General features: G+C 51.7%; 1 protein-coding gene across 3 annotated transcripts; it reads right to left on the bottom strand.

Annotated features, from left to right (window-relative positions):
• Positions 1-58: 58 nt before the first annotated feature.
• Positions 59-5,738, bottom strand: LOC103717960 (2-carboxy-1,4-naphthoquinone phytyltransferase, chloroplastic). 3 transcript variants are annotated; one of them, XM_008806547.4, is made up of 10 exons: positions 5,328-5,737; positions 2,693-2,796; positions 2,313-2,384; positions 2,075-2,213; positions 1,435-1,550; positions 1,251-1,350; positions 1,121-1,159; positions 1,009-1,041; positions 776-841; positions 59-668 (listed from the first exon to the last, which is right to left on the bottom strand). In XM_008806547.4, exons 1-10 carry the CDS (start codon positions 5,604-5,606, stop codon positions 558-560), a joined length of 1,059 nt encoding a protein of 352 aa, XP_008804769.2. In that variant the 5' UTR covers positions 5,607-5,737; the 3' UTR covers positions 59-557. The 3 variants fall into 3 exon arrangements, with proteins under 3 accessions (XP_008804769.2, XP_008804768.2, XP_026664600.2); XM_008806546.4 differs by having other exon boundaries at positions 931-1,041; positions 5,328-5,736; XM_026808799.2 differs by having other exon boundaries at positions 931-1,041; positions 1,251-1,550; positions 5,328-5,738.
• Between the last annotated feature and the right edge of the window lie 14,577 nt (positions 5,739-20,315).

Here is a 20,315-nt window from a genome sequence, read left to right as displayed (position 1 = left end):
GACAGTAATTCATAATAAGATAGAAGCATTCCATTAAGTCATAAAGCAAATGTCAGAGTGACTCAAAATCAAGCTCATAGATGTTTCATTAAAATTCAACTTATATCCACAATGTTCATAGCACATTTATGTATCATATTCCAAATACATAACATAACAGTGAGAAGAATACAGGGCTTGGAGAATGGCCTTCGTTATTGTGCTTACTCCACTTGAAGCATGAACAGCATACCATTAACCTTTCAGAAATGTCTTGAATGCAAGGTCCATCCTTTGGCCCTGGCATATTAGCACCGTCCTGAAGCATTCGCATGTCGCTCATATAATGGGCAGCTATTGATTGTATTTCCCCATCATGAAAGGAAAATAATCAACTAAAATCTTAGAGAGATCACATTTAGAAGCATCGGGTACCAAATGGCAGAATTTATACCAAACAATCCGCAACCGTCCAACTGAGCATCAAGAAAGAATGGTCATTTACTTTTACAACTGCCCTCATGCAACCCAAGTTTGATATTTTCCGGAGTCCAATGAAGTCAAGATTCCATCAATGGTCATGCTTTATTTCCAGCTCTAGCTAGCCACAATCCAAGAGCTAATGCAATCCCAAACAAAGCATGCAGCCGCACACAATAATATTTTGCCATGAAAATCTTGTTGTTATCCTGTAATCCAGTGAAATATTAAGCCAAAAGAGCATTCCTTGGACAGTGGAAAACATGAAAAATGAGAAGTAGAATGTGTAAAACTTTGGTGGGGAAGGAATGCTTACATTGTGATTTTCTTCGACATAGTCTACAACAATCTTTCCTACTGGTAGGGTCAGAGCACAGAGAAACTGGAGAATAGGCCAGTGAAGTTATCAGAGAAAACATTTGGTAATATGAGTTCTTTGAAAATATTGTGTCCACTTAATTAGCAACTTACAACACAGGTCAAAGGAAGAGTTTTGCATAATCCAAAAGCCAGCAAAAGAAAATAAAGTGAGACGATTCCAAATCTCACCACTTTGGAGCCTGCTCTGGTGCCAATTCTGACCTGTGTGCATTACGATCATTCACAGTTCTGAACCACTAAAGACATTCAGGAAAAACTAACTCTATGTAGAGAAAAATACCAGGGGAGACATCTTTCCAACAGCTCGATCTCCATCAATCTAAACAATTTCAGTGACAATGAGTATACAGACATCATTTACAGTGCAAAATGGAAGCAAATGCTCAAATGGCATAGAATTAGAAGCACACCTGGTGAAAATGGCTGCAGAAAAGAATAAAAGTGGTTGTTAACCCAACAAGAACAGATGCTGACAAAACTGTTCCAGTGAGAGGGAGATGGCTTAGTCCGCTGAAAATTTGCATGACGTGATTAAATGGAGTTATCCAATCCAACAAATCATGAATGAGCAAGTAGATACTCTTATAAATGAACCTTGTTAAATATTTGCTTCTGTTAGTGAAATAGAACGCTGTAGTGGCAAATGGACCAAATGCTGCAAAGCACAATGGTTCTCCAAGTCCTTGGTAACTTAATCGAAATGGAGGACACTGAAAAAATACAACGTAAAATGGAATGACTAATGATCACCTTCTGCAGAATCATAATTCAGCTATTGTCACAGATTACAACAACAACAAAACCTTCATCCTTGTATCTCTATATCTGATTTTTTGGTGTCTATTTTCATAAAAAAAGAACAGGTAGAATGTCAAAAATATTGTGATATCAAAGAATCGTAAATACAACCACCGAAGCACATCCCATATTGGATATCCAGATGGCACAGAATATTGGAACAGACTGAAGGTAACTTAAGTTTGACTGCTTTGGGTTTGAATTCACCTCGTGACAGGAGTCAAATTGAGCAAATTGCAATCAGGTGAGATTCTCTTAAGCAATGATAACAATGACCCAAGATAGTCTTCAGGCCAACTATAGTTTTCGGATAATCAACCAAAATGCAAATTATATATGGTCAAAGGGAAAAATTCAGCAAACTATATACGCAGAACCAAAAATTTATAAAGCTTCTTGCTTGAATTACCAACACAGTATATAAGCAAGTTGTTACCTGATAAACATACCCACACAGTATAGCATATGCCACTAATAAGATGGATCGGACGTCTCCTGCTTCTATGGATGCCCAGATCAGCCCCATAAAGCCAAGCGCAAGTGATATGTTGGCGGCATATTGTGTAACCGTCCGACTACTCGACATTTGCAAATATGAGTTTCATTATTTTTCACAATCAATTAATGAAAGGTTCAATTACACAAAAACAAAACCATGAGAAAATTAAATATACCTGCCAATGATATTAACAACAGATTCTTTTTTGTGTCGGTCTGCGCCAGTATCAAAATCATAAACATCATTGCTACAAACACAATAAACATAACTCCTTAGCTAGAAAGCTGCATGAGTCATCATGAGCTTACAAGAAATACACACACAGACACACATGCACGTACACACATACAGACACACACATACACGTACACACATACAGACACACATACACGTACACACATACATGCATACAGACACACATACAGACGCACACACATACACATACATCCACACATACACACATACACACACACATACACACATATAAGAATAATAAACAACAATGATTTTGCAATGTATTCCTCAAGAGCATGCTCACTCTCGTGCTCTAGTCACCTCAAATTTAGCCAAGTAATCACAAGCATTGATGCAGATAAGATCACAAAGTAATGCTTGGCAAAGAATAAGCCTGTCTGGAGATAAGCTGCAGCGCTGCCTACCTGTCAGAGGGGCATAAAAACATAAAATGCTGGATGGCAGTAAAAATTCAAAATAATCAAAGCAATATAATAATGACTATCAACTAACAAGATAAAATGTTTTTGACTCATATATTGCATTGCATAAAAGCCGTCACTTCAATACAGTAATTTTGGTCAGTGTTTCTTCTTTTGTTTCCTTTTTCTTTTCTTTCCCCTTTTTTTTGAATGGAATAGCAACATTATATCTGGATATTAGAAAAGATAGAGTTCTACAGAAAAGAGCACTGACAAGAACATTTCCCATAAAACAATTTGCTCATGTTTTCATATACAAATTTCTCCCCATAAAACATAATCCTTTCCTATATTACAATCAAAAGTTTGGTGTGTATTCCTTTCCTCTCTTGGACCAAGTGGCATGGCGATTAAATCCCACTTGGTGTGGACAACCCCTTTCTACCTTAACAAGCTTCCACACTTTCTGAGGGTTGGAGAAGCACTTAGGCATGGTTAAAAGGCAATTATAGTAACCTGTAGGGAGTAAGGAATGATTTCATTAACTGCAGCAAAGTTACAAACTTTCTGCTAATACCACTCATCATGGCAGATGCACAATCGTACTCTTCAGGCTCCAACAGATGAAAGACTTCCAAACCAATTTAGGATGTCGAAAACAACTACCTCCATCTGTGAGTACTGAGTACAAACCAATTTAGGATGTCGAAACCAAGTACCTCCATCTGTGAGTAGTTAGAACTCAAATGTAGCACTTGGCATCCTACCTTAAAAACTGCATAACATTCTCCTTTCCTGTCAAATTTATGAATCATTCCAATAACAACCCATTTCTTTTGTCACCAAAGGTTTTCTCCTCTGTTTCTAAAACTATTTAAAAACAGATCCAAGTGCCTTGTTTTAGCGGACCCATCCTAGCCTTCATTGAGCATGATCAGATCACTTAGATCATTTATACAAATTCTCCATCCATGTATTTGGTGCAGCTCATAACCTTCGCTAAGCAGACATTGACTAGACACAACCTGGATGCCAAGTGTCTGAGTTTCTTTAGTGTATTAATTAAAAAAAATGCCAGAAAAAAAAAATCACACATTCACTTTTCAAATTTGTATAGTTGAAAATAAAGGTCAATGAAAGAAAAGCAGAAAACTGTCCTCAAATAGATACATAATTCTAGGATCATATACCAACAATTTGTATGATTTCAAAGATAAGACTGATGTTAACTTGAATAATATGCACCACAACCACCCACAGTCCATTCAATATTAAACAATATATACAGTTTTTGTTAATACAAACAATTTTTTCTAACATCGCAAGCAAATACAAATGCAATAGCATTATGAATGGTTGAGGAAACACATAAATTAAACAGTCAATACTTCACAACTAAAGCAAATTTTCATTTAATGCTAAAAACAAAGAGATACTTTGAATAGTTGCTTGATTTAGCATGCAAGAGTCGTGATTTATCATCTTCAGCAGCACATTAGAGTTGACAATGTTTGGCTTAATCACACCAAAAAACCTAAACCTTTTGGAGGTTTTCCTTTTTATCCTGAACTTCAATTTAGTGCAAACAGGTTATTAAACTTTCAAAATTTTGCAATTGGCACCCTGGTTGTTACTTTCAAAATTAAAACAATACCAGAAGAGACATATCCAACCAAAATCTTACACAAAAATGCTGAAACCAGAGTTCAATAGTTAGGGCACTAAAAGGCAGGTTAAGATATCTTTTTTTCGTGAGGGAAAGTAATAAATCTTCAGTGATCTGTTATTTATACCAAGATAAATGTTTGAAGTAAAATCCCAATCGCCTATTAAAATACAAGACCATTAAAACTTTCCAAAGGCCGGTTCTTTAAATGCACTAACTTCCATTGTCCAAGTTGACGTCTGATGGAGCTCAATGGTTTTGATTTGACAAACTGGAACCCAGCAAAAAGCAATGTGCTGACTTCTAAACACACTCCTTTATCAGCTTACACAAAACCGGGGACACCTAGGGATTCTTCAGATTCCATTGGAACAAAAAAAGACAGTTAGAAATCTACAATGCCCCATCTATGTCCAGCAAGGAATTTTATGCTGTGGCCTGTCAAATGTCAAACAATTAAGTAAAAACCCCAGTTCACCCAGAAAAGTGAATCAAAAATCAAATTTCCTTTCACACAACTTAGAATGCTGGTCCATAAAAGCATCAAATATTAGGGGTTAACGGGGATTTGAAGAATTGAGGAGAGAAGAAGGAAGCAATACCGGCAGCACTCACGTTGAGAATTCCTATGCATTCAACAGAGCAACACAAGGCACATTGGTATATCGATGCTGTACAAAACTTTGGCCAATCAACTACCCCACCGGGCACTGAGGCCTATTAGTGGAACTAAAAATCCCAAATTCACCAATTAAACGGATCAAAATCAATTCTTTTAGGGAAATATCAACAAAGAGAAGTATTCTGTGTTGGAAATTAACCGGCGATTAAGGAGGGAGGAGAGAGAAGCATGGCTGGTGGTACTCACGGTGAGAGGGACCAACGCCACAGAGTAGATGGGCAATTTGGCGGCTCTCCACAAAAGCGTCGCCCTCGATATCTCATCTGCGTCGCCTTCGCGCGCAACTTCGGGCGTCGGCTGGGAAGAAGACCGCGGCCAAAGGGGAGGCCATGGCTTCCTCGCTGCCACGGCCAATTTGCCACACTTTCTTAAGGGACGCGTGGTGGTTCTCCGTGAAAGGGAAGGAGGTGGAGGGGAAGAAGGTTTGGAGAGGAGAAGGGGGAGGAAAGGAAGGGCAGTCGCCATGAATTGGACGAGAAGAAGACAGAAGGACTGGAGATTATTTTATGGAGCCTCCGACGTTTCTTCGTCGAACTCGATGCAGCGAAGACTCAGAAAGTTGGAGAAATTATCTGAAAGTCCACCACCGATTTTGCCGACTTCATAGCTTATGTAAACTATGGCATGTGACGAAGTATTGTCGTAATATATATATATATATATATATATATATATATATATATAAGTTTGAGCACTCGCAGTTCTTTAAATAACCTTTTTATTATTTTTGCAAGACATTCTGTGTAAAGTCGGCAGGACCGTGGGCATTCTTCATAGGAGCATGATGAATATTTTTATTTCATTTTTTATTATAATCTCATATACTATTCTATATCCACACCCCTCTCCAAATAGATTGAGCGGGATACTGTAAAACAGAAGCCCCAAAGAAAACCTTTCAACAAAGGGCATGGAACCTTTGCCCCTTGCAGAGTGACACCATCCAAATTATTGTTTGGTGATGAAACATAATTGTTGGGGGAATAAGGTTTTTCCCCCAAATGACACGAATGCCCCAAAGAAGCCGCACAATCGTCGACCCTGGAAGCCCGAAGTCGGCACCCGAACTCGGAACCTCCGACCTAAGAGAAACCCCAATGCCCGAGGCCTACTTTTGTCAGCCACCTACTACGGCTATACGTCTCCGAGGTCCGGCCAGAGACCGTACTATGACGCCCCTCCGGCATTTATTGCGCATGACCGCTGTGATCCTCCGGCACACTCCACAATAAATATGGATCTCCAGCTTACTCCACAATGAATGCGGATCTCCGGCTTACTCCACAATAAATGCGGATCTCCGGCTTACTCCACAATAAATGTGGATCTCCGGCTCACTCAACAATTAATGCACGTGACTCCTGTCATCTACGGACTCCCAGCTCTCCACGGCAAATAAGCCCAGCAGAGTCTAGTCAACTGTGATAAGTCTCTGATCTCGGCCATACCTCCGACACTGATGCAATAAATTCGCCTAGTAGCGTGCTAATTCGGGTTGTACAACGCCCTCATCGCCGACATCAGTGCAATTATTCGCCTGACCAAGCGCCGACCTGAACGACATGCCGAGCCGTACTACGGCTTCGCCCCGTTACATCGCAGGTAAACCGACCCCCGGTCTATAAAAGGGGGTTGGAAAATCGATACTGAGGACACGCACCGTTTACCTCTACTCTACACGATTTGCCCCCTCCCTGACTTGAGCGTCGGAGGGCCGGCGCCGGGAGACCCGGCCACCGGCTCGTGTGCAGGCACCCAGACGGAGGACGCCGCCCACTGTCGGATCGTCACCCAGCCGCGGGAATCAGCCGCTCCTTCTCGCCGATCGCCCCAGACGGAGGACGCCGCCCGTCGACGAACCACCGCCCCACCGTGAGTAACCACCTCCCGCTCCCTCTCCTCGACCGAAGATTGCCCCCGGGTCCAATTTCCAGCAACAGTTGGCGCTAGAGGAAGGGCCCGAGTAGCAGTCATGAAGTTGAGAAGTAAGGGAGCCTCTAACGTCTCCCGGCGTCCCCCGCAAAGTCCTGGACACTCCGTCCAGAATTTCCCAACTCCAGCTGACCCAGGTCCTCAGGTCCAGCTGGAACAGTTCAATGCCCTGGTACAGCAAGTCCAGGCCCTGGCCGCCGCCGTGCAGGGCCTACGGCGCGTGGAAGCTTCATCGGCGCTTCCCCCGCAGGCCCAGGCCCCGCCGGAGTGTCTCCCCAACGGCCCGGTTCTCCCCAGTCAAAATCTGCATGGCTCCTCCAGAGCCAACAACGGAGAACGGGCTACTCCCCGTAGGGAGTTACCGAGAGAAGGTTTCGATCGGAGACCCCAACTTTCCGAGGCGGAGTCAGCCCCGGACCGCCAAGGGCCGGCGCAAACCACAACGACAATCCCACGGGTGGGAGAGCTCGACCGAAAAGTTGAGCATCTGGAGCGCCAGATTGCGGCACTCCACGGCAAGAAGGCAAGACAGGAAGGGGACTTTGAGTTCACTGCCAAGTCCCCCTTCTCCCGCCAGATCGAGGACGAGCCGGTTCCCGTGAGATTCAAAATGCCTCAGGTGGAGCCCTACAGCGGAATCACCGACCCCCTCGACCACTTGGAGAGTTATCGGGCCCTCATGGCCCTACAAGGGTCCTCGGAGGCCATACTCTGCAAAGCCTTTCCAGCGACCCTCCGAGGGACCGCTCGGCTTTGGTTTTCTGGACTGAAGCCGAACACGGTGTCCTCCTTTGAGCAGCTCGGCAGGCAGTTCGCCACCAACTTTGCTGCTAGCCGGCGCCAGCGACGGACATCAGACTCCCTCCTGGACATCAAGCAGAAGGAGGGGGAGTCCCTCAAAGAGTACCTGGACCGCTTTACCGCCGCCACATGGGAGGTCCGCGAGCTAGACCAGTCGATAGCCATGTCGGCTCTGAAAACTGGGGTTCGCTCCTACCGATTCCTCTTCTCCATCGAGAAGAGCTTCCCGGCCGACTTCACCGAAATGCTGGCCCGAGCCCGGAAGTATGCCAAGGCCGAGGAGGCAGTCGCCTCCAGGCGGGGAGCAATCGAGCCCGCCTCTAAGAAGCAGAAGAAGCGCCGCGAGGAGCGCGGCCGACAAAGGAGCCGGTCTCCCCGCAGAGAGAAAAATCTCCCCAGACTGAGGAGTCCGCCCCGTCAGCAGGGGCGACCTCAGCAGAGGACACCTCCTCGTCCGAGGTCTCAACCACGGCCCCGGACGTACCAGGCGAGGTACGAGAACTATACACCCGTCAATGCTCCCCGGGCCGAGATCCTGATGGAAATTGAGGGTCGGGACTTCTTCCGACCCCCGCCTCCTATGCGAGACACGGGATTTCCCCGAAATACCAGGAAGTATTGCCGCTTCCACCGAGACCGTGGGCACGACACGGAGGACTGCTTCCAACTCCGGGACGAGATAGAAGCGCTCATCCGACGGGGAGTACTCAACCGGTTCGTGAGGAATCGACCTGAGGAAAGAAGGCCGGCGGAGAATGTCGCACCAACCGAAAATCCAGGCGACAACAGGCCCATCGCCGGCACCATCAACATGATCGGGCGGGCCTCGGCAGGAACGGCCGCCCAGGGAACACCCCCGAAGCGCCCACGTACTGATGAAGTCATCTCGTTCTCGGACGAGGACTTAGAAGGGGTCGAGACCCCTCACGATGACGCTGTGGTCATCTCCATGATTGTAAATAGGTTTGATGTAAAGCGTGTCCTAGTTGACAATGGAAGTTCAGCCAATATTTTGTACTACCATGCCTACCAAAAAATGGGGTTGACAGGAAGACATCTCCGGAGAATCAATGCCCCGCTAGTCGGGTTTACCGGAGATGCGGTCTCGGTTGAAGGTGAGGCTAGCTTCCTTGTCACAGTTGGCCTCGCCCCCCGGGAGAGCACTGTGAGGATGGACTTCTTGGTGGTCCGTCTGCCCTCGGTCTACAACGCCATCCTTGGGCGCCCAGGGTTAAACACCCTTCGAGCCGTGGTTTCAACCCGCCATTTACTCATGCGGTTCCCCACCGGCCAAGGAGTAGGCGAGGTCCGCGGAGACCAACTGGTCGCCAAGCAATGCTACATGGCGGCCCACACAGTGAAACAACCAGCTGAGGCGCCAGACCGCCCGACGCGCCCCTCACTCCCCATAGAAACCCTCGATGCAAGGGACACCCCCTGGAAGAAGCAAGTAGAGCCCGGTGAGCTCCTTATTCAAATCCCACTACGAGAAAATTTTCCCAAGCTAACCGTGCAGGTCGGCTCCGGCCTCGGCGCCCATGAGAGGGATCGCCTCGTCAGCTTCCTGCGGGATAATGCCGACGTCTTCGCCTGGTCGCCCGCGGACGTGCCAGGAATTGACCCTGAGGTCATGGTCCACCGACTTCAGGTGAAACCAACCAGCAGGCCTATAAAGCAGAAGAAAAGAGGCTCCGCCCCCGAGCGACAACGAGCTGCGGCCGAGGAGGTGGACAAACTCCTCGGAGCCGGCTTCATCCGGGAGGTCTCCTACCCGGACTGGCTCGCCAACATAGTCCTCGTAAAGAAGGCCAACGGAAAATGGCGTATGTGTGTGGACTACACCGACCTGAACAAGGCCTGCCCAAAAGACAGTTTCCCCCTCCCGAGCATCGACCAGCTCGTCGACTCCACCTCGGGACACCAACTGCTAACTTTTATGGACGCCTTTTCAGGATACAATCAAATCCGAATGGCGCCAGAAGACGAGGAGAAGACGGCCTTCATCACCGACAAGGGCACCTACTGCTATAAGGTGATGCCCTTTGGCCTGAAAAACGCTGGGGCCACCTATCAGAGGCTGGTCAGCCAGATTTTTAAAGACCAGATCGGCCGGAACATGGAAGTCTACGTGGACGACATGTTGGTGAAGAGCCGAGCGGCGGAACACCACATAGCCGATCTCGACGAGACGTTCGCCAAGCTCAGAAAATATCAAATGAAACTCAATCCGGCGAAGTGCGCGTTCGGGGTCACCTCGGGCAAGTTCCTGGGTTTCATAGTGACCCAGCGCGGAATTGAGGCCAACCCGGAGAAAATCCGGGCACTGCAAGAGATGTCGCCTCCAAAGACAGTTAAGGAGGTGCAGCGGCTCGCGGGCGGGTAGCCGCCCTGGGAAGGTTCGTCTCTCGGTCAGCCGAGCGTTACCTCTCCTTCTTCAAGAGCCTCAAACGGCCGAAAGACTTCCGGTGGACAGAAGAATGCCAGCAGGCCTTTGAAGATCTTCGGAGCCTTCTGGCTTCTCCCCCGCTGCTCACCAAGCCCCGGAAAGGCGAGGTCCTTTACTTATATCTGGCCGTCTCCCCAGCCGCAGTGAGCTCAGTTCTCGTCCGGGAAGAGGACAAGCTCCAAAAGCCGGTCTATTACACCAGCCGGGTTCTCAGGGATGCCGAGACCCGATATTCTAAACTTGAGAAGACCATCTTCGCTCTCATCATCTCGGCTCGGAGACTCAGGCCTTACTTCCAAGCCCACACGATAGTTATATTGACTGACCAGCCCATGAAGCAAATATTGCAGAGGTCGGATCGTGCGGGGAGGATCGCCAAATGGGCGGTCGAGCTCAGGGAATTCGACCTCGAATATCGGCCCAGGCCGGCTATCAAAGCTCAGATACTCGCCGACTTCATCGTGGAGTGCACCCTTCCGGACGACCCTGACCTGCCATCTGGACCCGCGGAGGAGGCCCCGAGGCAGCCATGGGTCCTGCACTCGGACGGGTCTTCGACCTCGGGGGGTAACGGGGCCGGACTTATCCTCACTAGTCCAGACGGAGTGGTGGCTGAGCAAGCCCTGCGCCTCGAGTTCCCGGCCTCGAACAATGAGGCCGAGTATGAGGCCCTGATCGCCGGGCTCAAACTGGCGAAAGAACTAAACGTGGGAGACTTGACGGCATTCAGCGACTCCCAGCTGGTGGTGAACCAGGTCCAAGGAGATTTTGAAGCTAAAGAGCCATCCATGCAAAAGTATCTCCAAAAGGTGCGGGAACTCATATCTGCCCTGAATTCTTTCAACATTCAGTACATTCCCAGAACGGAAAACCTCAGGGCAGACCAGCTATCCAAGCTAGCAAGCTCCCGCATGAGCGAGCTTCCTAAGGGAACCGCGCTCGAGTATCTTCAGACCCCCAGCACGGAGGAACCCGAGCCTACCATGTGCATCGGCTCCGAGCCAAGCTGGATCGACGGGCTCGTCTGCTACCTTCAGGACGGAACCCTACCTCATGACGAGATGGAGGCTCGCCGAATCAAGCGCCAGGCCCCCCGATATGTCCTATACGAGAACAGGCTCTATCGACGATCATTTACTTCCCCCCTTCTCAGATGCCTCCGCCCCTCCGAGGCGGACTATGCTCTCCGAGAGGTCCATGAAGGGATCTGCGGAAATCACCTGGGGGGCCGGGCCTTGGCCCATAAGATCCTGCGGCAGGGATATTACTGGCCCACACTCCAAAAAGACGTAACAGATTTCGTCCGCAAGTGCGATCGGTGCCAGCGAAACGCCAATATCCAGCGCCGACCTTCAGCTCTGCTGACCTCCATCATCGCCCCCTGGCCGTTTGCCCAATGGGGGATCGACATCCTGGGGCCCTTTCCCCTCGCCACCGGACAGAGAAAGTTCCTGGTCGTCTCCATCGACTATTTCACCAAATGGGTCGAGGCCGAACCTGTCGCCCGGATCACCGAGCAAAGGATGCGGGATTTCGTATGGAAGTCTATAATCTGCCGATTCGGACTACCCCGTATCCTTATATCTGATAATGGTCGACAATTTGACAATATTCATTTCAGGGAGTTTTGCTCTGAACTCGGCATTGATCATCGCTTCACCTCGGTTGCCCATCCCCAGACAAACGGGGAAACCGAGGTAACTAACCGAACTATTTTGCAGGGACTTAAAGCTAGGCTTGATCGGTCCAAAGGACAGTGGGTCGAGGACTTGTACAATGTCCTTTGGGCGTACCGGACCACGTTCCGACTACCCACGGGAGAGACCCCCTTCAACCTAGCATACGGCACTGAGGCCGTCATCCCGCTGGAGATCTGCCTGCCTTCTCCCAGAATGGAGCATTACGACCCCGACACCAATTCTTCCCAGCTAAGGAGCAACTTGGACCTTGTCGAAGAAACGAGAGAGGTCGCCCGGGTTCGCATGGCGAGATACCAACAGCGAACGGCCCAATACTACAACTCCAGAGTCAAGCCCAAGCTCTTCAAAGTAGGGGACCTCGTCCTCAGGAGAGTCGAGGCTTCTCAACCGACCGAGCAAGGAAAGCTCGCCCCAAATTGGGAAGGGCCGTATCAAATCGCCCGGGTACAACGACCAGGGGCGTACAAATTGAAGTCCCTGGAGGGGACTCTGATCCCACGAAGCTGGAACTCCGAGAATCTACGGATGTATTACCAATGAAACCCTAAGGGGTTCAAAACAATCAGGACAATGGACTCAGCTCCTTTTTCTGCAAAAATTTCTCTCACCTTGATAACTGTAATCCTCTTTTAATATTGGGTCGTCTGTGATCCTCAGATTCCCCGGCCAAAATCGGGATGCCTCGAGGCTCGACCGTAGAGTCCCAAACTCCCTCGACCTCGGGAAGGATCGCAAGACGACGAAACGTGGAATGGAGCAGGATTCCTCGACTAAGGCCGAGATGCCCCGAGTGTCGACAGTGCGTGCCCAGACCCCTCGACACTTCGGGAAGACGGGGTAGTACCTTCGCGGCCCCCCGTGGCGCTCATCACCAACAACGGGGTAGTACCTTCGCGGCCCCCCGTAGCGCCTCCTCAACTAAGGTCGGGATGCCCCGAGGGTCGACCGTAGAGAACCAGACTCCCTTGACCTCGGGAAGGCGCCGTGAGGGGTGGAAAGGGTGGCTCCACCTGGGGCGCCACGAAGTGGACCCCCAGGAGCGGTCGACGATCCCCGATCCCCGAAGCGAGCAATCCCTCGACTAAGGTCGAGATGCCCCGAGTGTCGACAGCGCGTACCCAGACCCCTCGACACTTCGGGAAGACGGGGAAGTACCTTCGCGGCCCCCCGTGGCGCTCATCACCAACAACGGGGTAGTACCTTCGCGGCCCCCCGTAGCGCCTCCTCGACTAAGGTCGGGATGCCCCGAAGGTCGATCGTAGAGAACCAGACTCCCTCGACCTCGGGAAGCGTCGCAGGTCGACAGTGCGTACCCAGACCCCTCGACCTGACGAACGATTCCTCGACCAAGGTCGGGATGCCCCGAGGGTCGACCGTAGAGAACCAGACTCCCTTGACCTCGGGAAGGCGCCGTGAGGGGTGGAAAGGGTGGCTCCACCTGGGGCGCCACGAAGTGGACCCCCAGGAGCGGTCGACGATCCCCGATCCCCGAAGCGAGCGATCCCTCGACTAAGGTCGAGATGCTCCGAGTGTCGACAGCGCGTACCCAGACCCCTCGACACTTCGGGAAGACGGGAAAGTACTTTCGCGGCCCCCCGTGGCGCTCATCACCAACAACGGGGTAGTACCTTCGCGGCCCCCTGTAGCGCCTCCTCGACTAAGGTCGGGATGCCCCGAAGGTCGACCGTAGAGAACCAGACTCCCTCGACCTCGGGAAGCGTCGCAGGTCGACAGTGCGTACCCAGACCCCTCGACCTGACGAACGATTCCTCGACCAAGGTCGGGATGCCCCGAGGGTCGACCGTAGAGAACCAGACTCCCTTGACCTCGGGAAGGCGCCGTGAGGGGTGGAAAGGGTGGCTCCACCTGGGGCGCCACGAAGTGGACCCCCAGGAGCGGTCGACGATCTCCGATCCCCGAAGCGAGCGATCCCTCGACTAAGGTCGAGATGCCCCGAGTGTCGACAGTGCGTGCCCAGACCCCTCGACACTTCGGGAAGACGGGGTAGTACCTTCGCGGCCCCCCGTGGCGCTCATCACCAACAACGGGGTAGTACCTTCGCGGTCTCCCGTAGCGCCCCCTCGACTAAGGTCGGGATACCCCGAGGATCGACCGTAGAGAACCAGACTCCCTCGACCTCGGGAAGCATCGCAGGTCGGTAGAGCGTGCCCAGACCCGCCGACCTGACGTATGATCCCTCGACTGAGGTCGGGATGCCCCGAGGGTCGACCGTAGAGAATCAGACTCCCTCGACTTCGGGAGGTACCACAGGTCAGCAAAGCGTCCGCGGACCCGCCGACCTGACACAAGACCCCTCGGCCAAAGTTGAGGTGCCCCGAGGTCCGACCACAGGGTCTCAAACTCCCTCGACCTCGCAAAGAGCTACAAATCAATAAAGCCTCCCCAAGCCCTCTCAACCTCGGCGGGTGCTGTCGGGTCCGTGAGAAGCCCGAGCCCCCTTAAAGTCAAAAATGACTCCGCAGGTCGACGAGGAAGGGAAGCAGCCTACTCTACCATGCGAAGCATAACTCTGAGAATGAAAGAGGTACATTCAACTGGACGCCCTCCTTGTCAAATTTTATTTACATATTGCTGAACGGAATCTTAATGTTGAAGCCTTATCTCGCCCCAAAGTCGGGCCTCTCTAACGGGTCGGCTTAGGATCGACCTCCTAATTACATTATGCATGCACCGTTCGTCAAGTCTCCGAAACTGGTACAGAGGATTTCATAAATTAGTGCCCGACTTGGCTCTTCGACGTAAACTCCTACGTCCGGCTAAAAAGTGGTCCCGGCCACGAATGCGCCAGCCAAACACGGGTACCAAGGCAATCTCTGGAAACCCCAGCCTTGCTCACCGAAGCCTCGGCAGAGTCCGAGAACAATAACTACGAAAACCTTCGGTAATAACCTGCCTATTGGCCCGCGCTCCCTCTGAGGAGTTTGGAGTTAAGTTCGGAGACCCGACTAAACTCCCCGATTAGCGGCACATACCGACCTAGTCCGGTCTTAGTTAAAGGGCTAAGGCCCGACCTCGACACCTTGGGACTTCCCTAAAGGCTAAACGCGATGACCTCCACGTCTCCCAAATCCGAGCTATAGGACTTAGGGAAATTTTCTAAAAAACTCAAGACTCGGAGCTCCTCTTCGTCGGGATGACTGGAACCCGAGAAGGCTAAGACGTAGCCCGGGAAGAAGGGCAACTTCGTTAAGCAGCCCGGAAATTAAAATGCAAAGCTAGGCCATCGAGGCTGTTCGCTAAGGCCCTGGCCTCGGTCACGACAACAGAGGGAAAGATGAACACGGAATGGCAAAAATACTTTTTCATTAACAAAGGGCCGGAAGGCCAATTACAAAATTGGAAGTCGGCCGCTCAAGGGCCGACCTCGGATACAATGAAAAAGAAAGAAAAATACGCTAAGTCCTAAGCGGCGGGAGCCACATCCGGGGGGTCGTCCGGCACATTGATGACCTCAAGACCTTCCTCCGGAACAGGCTCGGGGTCGGGAGCAGGAGCTTCGGGCACCACCTCCGGGACAGCGTCCGTCTCGGCCGCCAGAGCCACCTCCATGACACCGTCCGCCTCGGCTACCCTCGTCGAAGGCTCGGCGGGGTCTTGCTCATATATTCCCGCCTCGGATGTCAGGATGGTGGGAAGGGCTCGCACGTCGGACCCCCAGCCCCGGTCCTCCCTCGGACGGACCGTCGAGAAGTCATACTGAGGGCAGTACAGGCGCACCTGCTCTCGGAAGTTCTCGAAGCCTCGAAGGAAACCGTCGACCGTCTCCTCCTCCAACATGTCGCGGAACTCTTGCGACTCTTTGAAGAGCTCCACGGCGTGCTCGGCTCGTTCGAGAGCCCTCCTCTCCCGGGCCTCAAGTTGCTCGATTCGGAGGCGAAGGGCCCTCTCCTCATACTCGAGGGCCGCGACCCTGGCCTGGACCTCCCCCAAGCGCGCCTCCGTGCCGCGCATGGTTGCCTTGGTCATGGCGTGAGCCGCCTTCTCCTCCTCAAGCGCCCCCACCACGGCAAGGCGCTCGGCCTCGGTGGCCGCCCACCGAGCCTCGGCCGCGGCCGACACCGCTTCTAGCTCGGCGATTCTTTTCTTGGCCGGCTCCAGCTGCTGGCCGAGCTGCCGAACTTCTTCTCGATACCCGTAGGCGAGGAACGCCATGGTGTCGAGCTCGAGAATATGCTGAAAAAAAAAAAAAAAGAAAAAAAAGAAGAAGCGAGGGTATTGTGAGTTGAAAGGCACGTATGCACGCTAATAACTCAGGAAAATTAAGAAGGGAACTTACCCAGGCGGTGCTGCAGTAAGCACTGCCGGCGACCTCCTCCAGCGAAATCCCCCGGAACGCGGCCCGGTCCGCTGGGAGCACTGCACGCCGCAACATGGAGCGTGCGACCTCGGCGTCCTGAAGGGCCGAGCTCCCCTCAGGAACGGAAGAGTCTGGCTCAACCGACTCTTCTCGGAAAGCTCGGGAAGAGCTCGGCACGATCGGACCCGAGGTCCCGGAGCCGCTCGCCTCGGGGCCTCGGGCAGGCCCGGGTCCTGGCTGCTGCGGCCGGGCCACGAATGATTCCCCCCGCTGGGCAAGGGGGGCAGGGCAAGGAGGGGCCGATGGGCTCGCACCACTGACCACCCGCTCCCGCCTCGGGTCGGCCGCAGGGGCCCCCGCCTCGGGGCCACTCATCCCGGCCGACGAGGAAGCGCCGTCCGTCCTCGCCCTCCTCCGAGGCTGGGGATTAGCCCCCCCGGCCTCGGCCTCCCGCCTCCTCAGGCGGGAAAAAAGCGACGTGTTGCTGGTCGGCATGCGGGGAATATCTGAAATCAAAAATTTTGTTAAGTGTCAGGCCAGTGGCAGTAAAAGCGAAAGACAAAGAATGAAAATAACGTAGCCGCCCTTACCCTCGGGGCGCGCCGAGCTCAGACCCACGCTCGCCAGGGCGCCCTCCCGCAGGAGCTCGGACAGGTCGTTGCCCCTCCCGAGGGCTCGCACAGAGTCTAGGATCCTCAGCTCCCTCCCCGTGGGCTCGGAGAGTCTGTTGAGGGCCTTCAGCCGTGGGTGTCCCCACCTCGGCTCAAACCCCCAAGGCGCCGCGGACGCCAGGAAGAAAAACTTCACCTTCCACTCGTGGATCGAGGAAGGGGCGCCCCGGAAGAGTGACATACCGCCCCGAAAGGCGAAATATAGCCACCCTGCGTCCGCCGGGTTCTTCTTTAACAGAAAACACCGGCGGAAAAGGCCTACCGTGATCGGGATCCCGTGCCCGAGGCACAGGGACAAAAACCCGATTATGGTCCTCCATGAGTTCGGAGCCAACTGCGCCGGGACGAGCTGGTACTCGGCCAGCAAGCTGCTCACGAACTCATGGGTGGGAAAACGCAGGCCCGCCCAGAGTGTCTCGCGGTAAACCGCGATCCGACCTGGGGGCGGCTGCGTCACCCTGTCCCCCGGCCCTGCGGTTTCAAGACGAAACCCGGGCTGGAAGAAGAAACGGGAGCGGATTGTCTCCAGTTCCTCCTCTGACATATTCGACCCAACTTCTTCGGGACCGAGACTCATTCTCACAGGAGAATGGAGTAAAAATTAAGAGCAGAAAATGGAAGTTGGCAAGGAGAAGAAAAGAGGAAACTCTAGAGAAAACAGGAAGAAAACCTACTGGACATTGCCAGAAATTGCTCCGAGCACCGCCGGCAAAATTCGGTTGAGGGAGAAAACAAGGGAAAAAAGACGACGAAAATGAGGGGAAGCCAAACAAGACCTTTAGGGCAGACTCGTGGGGTTTATATAGACCCCCCTGACGGCCCAGATCGATGGGGTCGGTTCCCATCCCCCGATCGGGCTGCGCCACGTGGCGACCTCTGAGGCCGAGGCACTGCATCCACTCCGGATCAATAAATCGAATACGAAATCAAAGTGTTGTCCCATCGGATCTCGGGACCTCATTATGGGTCCACAGAACCCCATCGCCTCGAAGAATGAGCGGACGGCACCCCCGCTCCCCTCGTTTAATAAAATCTGGGACACGTGGAGCCCCGGTGTGGCCTCCACTCCTCCGAAATTATGACCCGGTAACACGAAATCGGAAGCGTCCGACCCCTGGTCATGCCGCGTGTCCGTTTTGAAACCCAAAATGGCACGCTCATTGATGAGCGGGAATTCTCGATTGTGGGGCCGAGGCGCCACCCCGTCGAACCCGAGGACCCTCATCCTGGGTCCGCCTCACAAACCAACCTCGGTAATCCAAGAGACACCGTCCCCGCTATAGTCGCCTTGAAAGACGTAGGGATATGGACCCCATCATTAATTCGCCGAACAAAGTAACCTCGAAACGCCCAAGGGCGCAGGTCCTACCACGAAAATTCCAAGAAACATGAGGGTGCGGACGAAGTTCGCCCCCCAACTTTAACGATGGACTTTACTTCCTACGTCCGAGCCCACAAGCCGCTCGAACTCGGAAGTCGGGGGGTAGTGTTGGGGGAATAAGGTTTTTCCCCCAAATGACACGAATGCCCCAAAGAAGCCGCACAATCGTCGACCCTGGAAGGCCGAAGTCGGCACCCGAACTCGGAACCTCCGACCTAAGAGAAACCCCAATGCCCGAGGCCTACTTTTGTCAGCCACCTACTACGGCTATACGTCTCCGAGGTCCGGCCAGAGACCGTACTATGACGCCCCTCCGGCATTTATTGCGCATGACCGCTGTGATCCTCCGGCACACTCCACAATAAATATGGATCTCCAGCTTACTCCACAATGAATGCGGATCTCCGGCTTACTCCACAATAAATGCGGATCTCCGGCTTACTCCACAATAAATGTGGATCTCCGGCTCACTCAACAATTAATGCACGTGACTCCTGTCATCTACGGACTCCCAGCTCTCCACGGCAAATAAGCCCAGCAGAGTCTAGTCAACTGTGATAAGTCTCTGATCTCGGCCATACCTCCGACACTGATGCAATAAATTCGCCTGGTAGCGTGCTAATTCGGGTTGTACAACGCCCTCATCGCCGACATCAGTGCAATTATTCGCCTGACCAAGCGCCGACCTGAACGACATGCCGAGCCGTACTACGGCTTCGCCCCGTTACATCGCAGGTAAACCGACCCCCGGTCTATAAAAGGGGGTTGGAAAATCGATACTGAGGACACGCACCGTTTACCTCTACTCTACACGATTTGCCCCCTCCCTGACTTGAGCGTCGGAGGGCCGGCGCCGGGAGACCCGGCCACCGGCTCGTGTGCAGGCACCCAGACGGAGGACGCCGCCCATTGTCGGATCGTCACCCAGCCGCGGGAATCAGCCGCTCCTTCTCGCCGATCGCCCCAGACGGAGGACGCCGCCCGTCAACGAACCACCGCCCCACCGTGAGTAACCACCTCCCGCTCCCTCTCCTCGACCGAAGATTGCCCCCGGGTCCAATTTCCAGCAACAATAATAAATATCATATTTATTTATAGACACTAACATTTATATTATGCCAAGATGAATATAAAAAGATAGCATAACATAAAGATTTTTCAAGTGCCATTCTCTCCATCGTTATATTTGACACAGCTTAAACTGTGGGTATTGATTTAAAATGACCACTTGTTGATCCAGCAGCAGCCAACAAAAATACTCAGGCTTATCAATTTTCTAGAGTGTTTGTGGTTTGCCCCATCAGCTTGGACAACATTGGACACATTCTCCCGTCCTACAAAACCCTAACTAATTTTACACCAAGGAATCCAAATAATGGTTTGTGCCCTTTCCTTTGCCCATTTAAGCAGTACATTGGCTAAACCATCAACTGCATCTAATAGGAAAAAGTTCTGCTGGCCACTCTATTATACCAGTTCTAGGTGAAAGTTGGTTGAATGGTACGCAGAACCTGGCTGCCACCTCAATAACCCTCTTTATGCCACGCCAATGACAACAGCCACAGAGGATCAGTTCTCTGGGCAGGGGCGATAGTTCCGACAAGACTTACCTTTTCCAACAATAGCAGCCGCAGAAGGAAACACAAAATATTAATCCGAGCGCTGCTCTTAGCCCAAATAACAGTAAAGATTCTGTTCCAGGAGGATGTTTATAATCTTAAACACTGATCTGATCGTGTTATCCTATTCAAGAACAAATCAGGGGAAATGGCCCCTAAAATCCTGCCTTTATTTCTAATCCATTCTCATCATATCTTCTCAGCCAAAATTATAAGATTCATGTTACACGGAGCCCATTCTGCTATTATCTTGCATCACCATCAACACCTGTGGTCATTCTGTATAACTATTATCGGTCTGATCTA

The sequence above is a fragment of the Phoenix dactylifera genome, unplaced genomic scaffold (genome assembly GCF_009389715.1).
Source record: "Phoenix dactylifera cultivar Barhee BC4 unplaced genomic scaffold, palm_55x_up_171113_PBpolish2nd_filt_p 000139F, whole genome shotgun sequence".
Taxonomy (NCBI): Eukaryota; Viridiplantae; Streptophyta; class Magnoliopsida; order Arecales; family Arecaceae; genus Phoenix; species Phoenix dactylifera.
The sequence above is the reverse complement of the archived record's forward strand: the minus strand, read 5'-3'. Positions and strand labels throughout refer to the sequence as shown.